Raw genomic sequence first — 11,054 nt, forward strand, 5'->3', positions numbered from 1 at the left:
GTATTAGAGGATCCAGTCAAAAGGAGCAGATTGTTTATGCCCGAATTGTTCAACAGGTGCACTCGTGCGAACTGATGAATTCTTCAATGTTGGCTTGGATTTTTATTTGGATTCATTGGTTTACTAGTCATGTGTAGTTCATATTTTGCGTCAATTTCAGTTTGTGGTTGTGGATTGAGGAGGGAAGGGTTGGCTAAAAGTTTGCCTACCTGTTGAAATATTGTACTAGAGTTCTAGTGCTGTTTGGATTGAGAAACGAAGGGTGGGCCGGTGGGGATCAGATGGGTTCGAGAGGAGGAACGGGGGGCAAGAACATGAACATGAACATGAATTCCAAGACGAGCAACTCCACCCAATCAGCTGGAAATGGTTCAACCACACCTACAGTGACATTTGCGAGAAGAACATCAAGTGGTCGCTACATGCGCTACTCGCGAGAAGATATTGATCTTTCCGCTTCTGAAGATTTTAGCGATAATTACAGTCAATACACGGTGACAATTCCTCCTACACCTGACAATCAGCCCATGCATAATACAGTGGACCGATCCATTAGTATAAAGGCGGAGGAGCAATATGTGTCTAGTTCTCTCTTCACCGGCGGATACAACAGTGTGACCAGAGCCCATTTGATGCAGATTGAGAAGGCGGGTGCGGTTGCAGCCGCAAATGGCGACTGCTGTGCCATGAATGGGTGCGATGAAAAGGTTATGCGAAATGAGAGAGGGGATGAAGCCCCTCCCTGCGAATGCAACTTCAGAATTTGCAGAGAGTGCTATTTCGATGCTGTGAGGAGTGGGGGAGTGTGTCCTGGGTGTAAGGATCCTTACAAGGTGGGTTCTGATTCTCATGATGGGCGTTTAGAGACGAGCCCTCTGCCTCAGCTTCCCGCCCCTGCCTCTGCTCCCAATTCCAAGTCTTTGGACAGAAGGATGTCATTGATTGAATCCAACACCCCCAAATCCAAATCCATGCTGTTGAGAAGCCAAACAGGGGATTTCGATCATAATCGATGGCTTTTTGAGACAAATGGGACTTACGGCTATGGAAATGCTGTCTGGCCTAAGGAGGACCCCTTTTCCGCTGGGAATGGATTGCCGGGGAATCCTCCCGATCTCAATGAAAAGTCCTGGAAGCCTCTTACTCGCAAAGTAAAGATTCCCGCCGCCATTCTCAGTCCTTACAGGTTTGTGCTTCCTCTGCTGTCTGCAACGGTCGTTTCAATGAACTTGTTGCCAAAACTTACTTTTACTCAATTATCTACTTTTGGGGTCTTGTAGGTTGCTGGTTTTTATACGAATGGCTGCTTTAGGGGTGTTCCTGTACTGGCGGGTGACTCATAAGAACAAGGATGCGGTATGGTTATGGGGGATGTCCATTGTATGCGAAATATGGTTTGCCTTCTCCTGGTTATTGGATCAGCTGCCCAAGTTGTGCCCAATCAATCGATTCACAGATTTGAAAGTTCTGAGAGAGAAATTTGAGCAGGCAGGCCCGGGCAATCCAAGCGGGAAGTCGGACTTGCCGGGAGTTGATGTGTTCGTGTCGACGGCAGACCCGGAGAAGGAGCCGCCGCTGGTGACGGCGAACACAATTCTGTCCATTTTGGGCGCAGATTATCCGGTGGAGAAGCTCGCCTGTTATGTCTCCGACGACGGCGGGGCTCTGCTGACGTTTGAAGCCATGGCTGAAGCTGCGAGCTTTGCAGCTCTGTGGGTTCCCTTCTGCCGCAAGCACAACATTCAGCCTCGGAATCCGGAGAGCTACTTCAACAGCAAGGGAGATCCCACCAAGGGCAAAGTGCGGCAGGACTTCGTGAGGGATCGACGGCGCCTCAAGAGGGAGTACGATGAATTCAAGGTGCGCGTCAACGGACTTCCCGAGTCAATCAGGCGCAGATCGGATGCCTTTCATGCGAGAGAAGAAATCAAAGCCATGAAGCGCGAAACACACTCTGATTTCGCTGAACCCATCAAAGTGCCCAGAGCGACTTGGATGTCTGACGCCACTCACTGGCCCGGGACATGGATTGTTCCCGGTAAGGATCACTCCCGTGGAGACCACGCTGGAATCATCCAGGTATGCTATTCCCTCAATTATGAAATCTAGGGCTCCATTAACACTGAGGGGTACTTTTGTGAAGAATGGCGATTGAAGTTTGAAAATGCATATAATTTGCAGGTGATGCTGAAAGCTCCAAGTGCAGAGTCGGCGTTGGGCCGCACAGACGAGGAGGGGGAGGGGAAGGGTGTGGACCTGAGTGAGGTGGATGTTCGTCTGCCATTGTTGGCGTACGTATCACGGGAGAAACGGCCAGGGTATGATCACAACAAGAAGGCGGGTGCAATGAATGCTCTTGTGAGGGCATCTGCAATCATGTCAAACGGCCCATTTATCCTGAACCTGGACTGTGATCATTATGTCTACAATTCAGAAGCCCTTCGAGAGGCCATTTGCTTTATGATGGACCGCGGAGGAGATTGTCTGTGTTACGTTCAGTTCCCTCAAAGGTTTGAGGGCATCGACCCAAGCGATCGCTATGCCAACCACAACACGGTATTTTTCGATGTGAACATGAGGGCCCTGGACGGATTGCAGGGGCCTGTTTATGTGGGAACGGGGTGCATGTTCAGACGGATTGCACTGTATGGGTTTGATCCCCCGAGAGCAAAGGAAGCGAGAGGATGCTGCGGGAGGAGGAAGAGAGTGGGGAAGGGGAAGGGCAAGGGAGAGCTGAGGATGCCGGCGTCGAGGGAGGAAGAAGAAGAAGGGCTTGACATCGGGCTTCTGCCCAAGGCATTCGGCAGTTCTAATCTTCTGGTGGAATCCATTCCCGTTGCAGAGTATCAAGGTCGGCCTCTCGCAGATCATGCCGCGGTGAAGAATGGGCGACCGGCAGGTGCCCTGCTGAGTCCGAGAGAGCCCCTGGATGCATCTATTGTTGCAGAGGCCATCAGCGTTGTGTCGTGCTGGTACGAGGACAAGACTGAATGGGGTCAGAGAGTGGGGTGGATTTATGGGTCTGTGACGGAGGATGTGCTGACCGGCTACCGGATGCACAACAGGGGATGGAAGTCTGTCTACTGCGTGACAAAGACGGACGCTTTCAGGGGAACGGCGCCCATTAATCTGACTGATAGGCTGCACCAGGTCCTCCGATGGGCCACGGGCTCCGTCGAGATCTTCTTTTCTCGCAACAATGCCTTGTTTGCGGGCTCCAGAATGAAATTCCTTCAACGGATTGCTTATCTGAATGTGGGGATCTACCCTTTCACTTCCTTCTTCCTCATTGTCTACTGCTTCCTTCCCGCGCTCTCCCTCTTCTCCGGGCAGTTCATTGTGGAGTCCCTGGAAGTGCAGTTCCTATTGTACCTCCTCCTCATTACGGTAACTCTGTCCCTGCTGGCGATACTGGAGGTGAAGTGGTCTGGGATAGAGCTGGAAGAATGGTGGAGAAATGAACAGTTTTGGCTCATTGGAGGCACCAGCGCTCATTTGGCTGCCGTGTTGCAGGGATTGCTCAAGGTTGTTGCAGGAATCGAGATATCTTTCACACTCACGTCAAAGTCTGGAGGAGACGACATTAATGATGAATTCGCCGATCTCTATCTAGTGAAATGGACTTCCCTCATGATTCCCCCCATCACAATCATGATGATCAACCTCGTAGCGATCGCAGTTGGGATTTCTCGAACCATTTACAGCGACAACCCCGAATGGAGCAAACTTCTGGGAGGGGTATTCTTCAGCTTCTGGGTCTTGGCTCATCTCTATCCGTTTGCCAAAGGTCTCATGGGGAGAAGGGGAAGAACACCCACCATTGTCTTTGTCTGGTCAGGCCTCCTCGCTATCACTATTTCATTGCTCTGGGTGGCCGTTAATCCACCACCTGGAAGTTTTGGCATTGGTGGGAGCTTCCAGTTTCCCTAGGCCTCCACCATTTCTTTCTTGTCATTTTTCAAATTCTTTTGTATCATCATCAAATAGGCCAATGGCCTTTTCTTCCACTCTACCCAAAATTGGCTGGGTCTCAACTGGAATTCAGCAGGAATTTGCTTGTGCCTACTTGGCAGCTACTCATGCATGCGATTGATTACGTAAAATGAAATAATAATATGATTGGTACTCATTGCCTTCGGCCGGGATTGTAGTTTTCAATGTTTCGCGCATTTTTATATTTTTAATATAAAATTCCTTATTTCAAAGTTTCCAGATTTTACTAGTAAAATTAGCGGAATAATTTCCTAGTTAGAATCGAAACAATTAAACTTAAATCCGTACCTTCCAAACATCATGACATTCTTTTCTTGTTTGGAAAGCTGCAAAGTTAGGGCCCGATTGGTTCGTGGATATCAACGGGAATTAGAATTGCGAATTTTAAAAAAATTGTAATCTACTATTTGGATCGACAAAATGAGAATTGAAATACGAAAAAATTAGAATTTTGTATCTTCATTTATCCTCCAATTCGAGGATTCGTTCTTCCTTACAAATAGTTGGTATTGCTCAAATACCTGTTTTAATTTCAGTTTTGGAAAACAAGCATTCCAAATTAATGAAAAAGAAACTTTTTTTTATGTCCCCCACACCTATTTTTTTTGGCACTCACTTTTGGTCTTCTAAAATATATTGCCATTGCCGTTTTGTTCTCCATTTTATCTGTTCTGGTTTCTCAACATTGTTGTGTTGGTTTACAAACAAGTATCGATTTACATTTTGGGTTAGCTAGGGTTCATATTTGTTACAGATTTTGGTGTCTCATTGCAAGTTTTCCATGTGAGCAATGACTGAACAATCTTGGCTTCTTGTGTTTCATGATTGCAACCAAATGGTGGAAAGGTATGTAAATGCAATTTTAGCTGAATCTTGCTTTCTTGTTCTGCTCTGCAGTTATATCGTTTGGCTCTGTATATATATGTGATTTCATGTGTGTGCATCTATATATATGGTGGATTAACTTTGGGTTATCACATTTTTAAATCATTTTTGCTCTCCATTACTTAACTTTGTAGCTAGGGTGTAGATTCTCAGACTGTTTGCAGGATGTAGATTAAATCAATTTCATAAAAATGATTTTGAAACATTCAACCCTTCTGACATTTACTCTCCCTCCCTACTAGCGATGAACTGCCTCTAGTCACACCATGTCGTTTGCATCTGAAGGCTCACCCTTAAGGAATCAAAAACCCTCTTTTTTCAAAAAGTGGTTATGATAAAAGCATCTCCTGTCCCCTGCTTCCTCTACTTGCCCATGCTTTCCATGTGCCATGGTTTCTAATAATCAATCATGAAGTCAGTCTCCTTCCACTCTTAATTTCTTCACATTTTATCTTGGTCTAGGAAAAGAGCCCTTAAGAAAGTAAGCTAACTTTTCTTTCTGAGCACAATCTAAACCCTAGATGGGAATTTTATAGCAAATCAAGTAAAGTCCCAATAGGGGGGGAAAATAAACTCTATTCTCCACATGCCACCCTAAATAAAAAATGGTGTTAGTAAAAGAATGACACCATGAGAAGGTTGTCTCAAGCTTAGAGTGAAGTGCATCAATTGTTGAAGCTCTTCTTAATTCCTCACAAATTGCTTACATCTGCTATCCACCTTTTTCTTCCTTAGACATTGCAAAACATATTGGCCATTCTTGTGGTATTTGAGACACTTGATTGTGCTTAATTTTCTCTTCGCCCTGTTGATAGGTCATTTCCTTTTGACCCTTTCCAAGTGCTTTCTTGCAACCTGTTCTTACTTTACTGATAAATGCTTATTTATGACTATCTAGTCTACACATGCCACTTAAACTAGAAATGGTACTAGTAAAAGAATGACACCATGAGAAGGTTGTCTCAGGCTTGGAACATAGCACATCTATTACTGAAGCTTCTACATTCCTCACAAATTGCCTACATCTACTATGCACCTTTATCTTCCTTAGACATTGAGAAGCATATTGGCCATTATTGTATTATTTTAGACACTTGATATTGTTTGCTAATAAGATTTTGGTCATTTCCTTTGACCCTTACAGTAATATCCCCCTCTGTTGATGAGTTTTAATATTAAGTCATAATAGTTAATAATTAAAAATAATCAAGATTTGTAAATATTAATTATATATTCTAAATATTCAATATTATTGTTAAATAAGTATTGGACTGTAGTAGCCCTATTAATAAGAAGCATTTAGTGAACACATATATCAATATTGATTATTAATAACTAAATCATATATTATATATCTTTTTAAGACATCAATTGATATCTAAACAAAATTAAATAATATTGAATAATAAGATAAGTACAAACTAATAGTCGAATAGAACTCATATATGTAAACATACACTAATTATATATGTTTTAATTATTCCTCCAGACTCCATAATATTAACAAAAACTCAATGTTTATTATAACCAAGTTGTCCATAGATACAAAAGTTGGTTATAATAATATTAATTTTTTCCATTTGCATAGTTAGATTTGTTCTTACCAAAATATATCACTCGGAGCTTAGGAGGAGTTTAACATTTAAAGCTACACCAATGCCAAGTTTCTACCATGAAATATTGCTGCCAAAAGTTGAGCTAAAGAAGGTAGTTATGCAAGGTTATTTAGTTGTTTTTAAGAAACATGATGTGTGGGTTGTTCTATGCTATAATTACTAAAACAATCTATAGTATTTAGTTTATCGTCAGTGATGAATTGTCTCTTAGTAATGTTTATCATCTGCAACCTCTAACAAGCCAACTGCGGGTAATGCTTATATTTAAACATGTACTTTATATATAGCAGTGAAATCTTACTGTGTATTGCATCTAGTTTCTATTCAAATTTCTCTCAACCATTTGCCACAATATAGATTGGACATTTTTATTTAGTTGTCACATTAATGGTCCATTGACAAGTTCTCTTTAATATGTCTACCAATGTGGATTCAGTGACTATCAAATAGAAAATGATTTCTAGGTTTTTATTACAAGAGTTTGGTAAGTTCATTATTAACACATTTGCCATATTTTGCCACCTATTGAGGATGATGCCTTATTTGTGGTGATTATGAAGATCACCATAAAAAGGATTAGTGAAATGCTTCTCTAAATTTTGCTTTAAAATAATAAAGAATAATAGTATTTTTGTGTTTTTATGGTAAGTCGAGGATCGTTGAGCATAAAGTTTGATCATGATTTATGATGTGTAGATACCTCCTACTCGTGCTAAATCACCTAAGCTAGGGCATTAAAAAAGTAATTACTATTTGATTTACATATGGAAATTTATGTTCTACTATTGTTTTGTCTTAAGTCAAAGCTTTGTAATATTGCTACCATGAACACTTGTATTATTGTTACCATTATTTCTTAGATGTTTAGTATCTTCAAATATAATCAAGGCACCATTGGTTTCATTATAGTGTACTCATAATCAATAGTATGTTGTAGTATTCTATCTCTAATCTATTGATTGTGATTATTATATTGATCTAAGATTCTTCCTAACATGGCTTCATCTTTCGTCCCTTTGGCATTGATAGTTGTACTAACAATCTTATTCCTACTAGTGAACCCTATTTTCTATCTTACATTTTTTGAACCTAATGTCTCTTACTTTTGTATACTTTTGATGGGTAGATCTGATTTGGTTAATATCTAAATTGCACCCTTTGAGGATTGATTGACATCTTTAATTGAGCACTACCTTTACCAGGTATAATTCTCATTCTTATAATGAATTTCAACATTCACTGTTTATCATAAGCTCTTTTTGATTTTTGCCATTATTTATTTAATGGAGTTCACTTTCTCTTATATTATGATGGTCACTGCTTCTTGCCTTGATCACTATTTCTAATTTGTGTTTATCTCTATTATGTCTACTCTTATTCATTGTATAGGTCTTTATCATCTTTTTAGATCTGCTTATGTTTCTTCTAATGAATAGATATATATTCCTCATGGATTTCAAAGGAGTTGATTTTCCCTTTATCTCTTCAATGGTTTGGAGTCACACCTCTTTACCATGATTGCCCTTTGCAATGGTCACAACCTTCCATCATTACCACCCTCTGATATCATAGCCCTTCATCATTTCAACACTTTGAAAGATTCATAACCCATCATATTTGTCACTCTTTGAATGACCCATCATAAATTTTAGTTATAATCAATTCATGTAATTTCAATTATTTATAAATTTTCAATCACTCACAAAGACATCATTTTACTTCTCTTTGGGATCGCTATGTGTGTCTATTAGTTTTGTATTGGATTCAATGAAAATTTCAATCTACAATAAACTATTGTATTATCTTAACACTGAATTTGTTATATATCTCCCTCTTATATGGTGCAACTGGTCTGCTCTTTCATTGATTTCTACTATTTACTCTTAGAAAGTTGTTCATCATCATATTTTACCAAATACATCGATCTAATGAAATGTGCCTCTACATTGGTTTTAGGTTATTGATGGATCTAATGAAGGATAAAAATATTCTAGGGCACATTGCTAGGAAGAGAAGAGTCATTTGTGCTCTTGTAGTTGGTCTTGCAACCTTTGTTGCATCTATAGCAGCGACCACACAAGAAGGTAGAAGAGCAATATGTAAGCACAAAAGAGGCGAGATTCTAGTTTATAAACATATTATCTATTCGAATGAGACTGATTGTCATGATCAAATTTGAATGAGTAAACAAGCTTTCTTTCATATAGCTAATATTCTTAGACAACAAAGAAGCATAAAAAATATGATGCACTTACCACTAGAAGAACAATTGGTGATATTTCTCCATACTCTTGGCCACAACCTAAGGAATTGTAAGATTGCTCATAACTTTGGTCATTCAAGGGAGACAATCAGTTGATATTTTCACAAAGTTTTGACAACAATCTTGGCACTTCATGGAAATTAATTTTTGCCACCTAGTCCAAACACTCCTCCAACAATTAGTGGCAAGGACCGTTTTGATCCATACTTCAAGGTACATACCCTATTGGTAGAATTTTTTTTTTCCTTGACTTTAGTTATTTTATTCCATCCCTTTGATTATAAATTTTCCAAATGTAGGATTGTGTGGGAACAATTGATGGAAATCATATTGTAGTCATAGTTGATGTCGACATGCAAGCTCCATATCATGATAGAAAAGGCAATTTATCTCAAAATTTTATGGGTTTGGCTTCATTTGATTATAAGTTTCATTATGTCCTTACTGGATGGGAAGGGTCAACTACAAATAGTCGTGTTCTATCTTTGGCCCTGTCAAGATCCGATCAATAGGTAGTTCCCCCTGGTATGTCTAGTATATTTATATATTGATACATGTGACTTTCTTTAAAAGTTATATTAATAAAAAATTATTCTTATGTAGGAAAATATTATTTAGTGGATGTTGGATATCCCAATGTACCTAGATTTTTTGTGCCTTATTGTTGCACACATTATCACCTAAAAGAGTTCTCAAGGGCAAACCCAATAAACAACCTGCAAGAGTTGTTTAACCACTGCCACTCATCCCTGAGGAATGCAATTGAACATACCTTTGGAATTTTGAAGTAGTATTTTCCTATCCTAAGACATGCAATGTCATATCAAATCATGACCCAAATAAAGATTGTTTTGGCATGTTGCATACTACACAACTTCATCACCATAGAAGACAACAATCCACCTGAAGTTGATGTTGAAGAGGAAGATGATCATGAGGGGATAGTTTTACCAATACTCAAGACATATGGGATGACTCAGCGTAATAAAGATGATTGGGGGAAATTTAGAGATGATATAGCCAAAAGGATGTGGGATGATTATAGAACTTGTTCTTAGTTGTGATTTGGCAAGATGATGTTACAAATTATGGCCAATGATATGGAAAGATGATTCACATGTATTGTAGTTAATGCCATATGGAAAAATTTTCATTTCTCGAATGCTACTTCATGCCATATTTGTCTACATTTATTTAAGAGAAAAACAAATCTATTTACATAAATATGAATTCTTCCTTGCTAATAGTAGTGTTTGTTTCAAATTCTTATTTGCAGGTAAATGTTTATCTATTTAAAAATAAATTGCACCTCTTTAGTTAATCTTTTGGTTAACATATAAGTGTAGCTTTTTTAATCCTAATTCCTTTTATATTATTAAATAATATTTTCTTTAAACTTGACATAATTCTTGAATATGATTTCATCTCACAGCCCAAATTTAGCACCAACTAGGGTTGCTTTGACTGTCATAGATCTCCATCAATTTCTACCTCTGACATGGATTAATAATTCACCAAATATGTTAACACTCCATCCACTTTTTAATACCATTAAAAACTCTTCTTACTTTCCATATGGTATTGTTTGTAATCATATCCATTGCTATTGTTTCCAAGTCTAGAATGTTGCATGTTATTTCATTTATCTTTTATTTTATTGACTCATTGTTATGTAATGCCACCAAGGCTTCTATCACAACTGATGAATATATGCAGTTACCATATAAACTGAGTGCCTCTTTTATATTTGTATCTAGACACATGACTCAACATACTTGTAATTTATAGACTTTATGGTTTGCTTCAAAAGTTTCAAAACCACAAAGTTTGATGTAGTGCTCTATTCAATTTTTAGAAAAACACAAACTTCCTAAACTTATCACTCTTTAAATCAGACACGTGTGTGTTCATTCCAATCTATCTTTTTATGGATCATGACATGTTGATACGTCTCTTAATTATTTCCTTAAATGCCAATGCATGGCTCAACAAGGCTTGAAATTCTTATTTGGAATTTCATTCATTTCCATTCGCTTCTCTTGATTTTGGTAATCAATTTGGCCATACTATTTTATAAACTTTTCTCGTCATGAATTTTGGTAAACTCTTGAAATTGAAATTGAGAAGTAACTTGTGATTTTCTATTAGAGGTATTTTTTATATTTCTTTCCATTGTACAATACCTGATGCTTATAATAGATTTTTGCATCAAGAGCCTAGAATATTGACTCTTTCATATGTTTGTGTTCTATCAACATAGTGCTTGAATATTTTTTTTTAGGTTTAAGAACTTTTAA

The 11,054-nt window shown here is 38.7% G+C and overlaps 1 protein-coding gene across 1 annotated transcript; it reads left to right on the forward strand.

Annotated features, from left to right (window-relative positions):
* Positions 1 to 281: 281 nt before the first annotated feature.
* On the forward strand, positions 282 to 4,212 carry LOC149530286 (cellulose synthase-like protein D2). The gene is made up of 3 exons (XM_089809706.1): positions 282 to 1,186; positions 1,281 to 2,079; positions 2,182 to 4,212. Exons 1-3 carry the CDS (start codon positions 282 to 284, stop codon positions 3,928 to 3,930), a joined length of 3,453 nt encoding a protein of 1,150 aa, XP_089665832.1. The 3' UTR covers positions 3,931 to 4,212.
* The last annotated feature ends 6,842 nt before the right edge of the window (positions 4,213 to 11,054 follow it).

The sequence above is a fragment of the Cupressus sempervirens genome, chromosome 11, assembly GCF_028749045.1.
Source record: "Cupressus sempervirens isolate cs-2001-9-10 chromosome 11, ASM2874904v1, whole genome shotgun sequence".
NCBI lineage: Eukaryota > Viridiplantae > Streptophyta > Pinopsida > Cupressales > Cupressaceae > Cupressus > Cupressus sempervirens.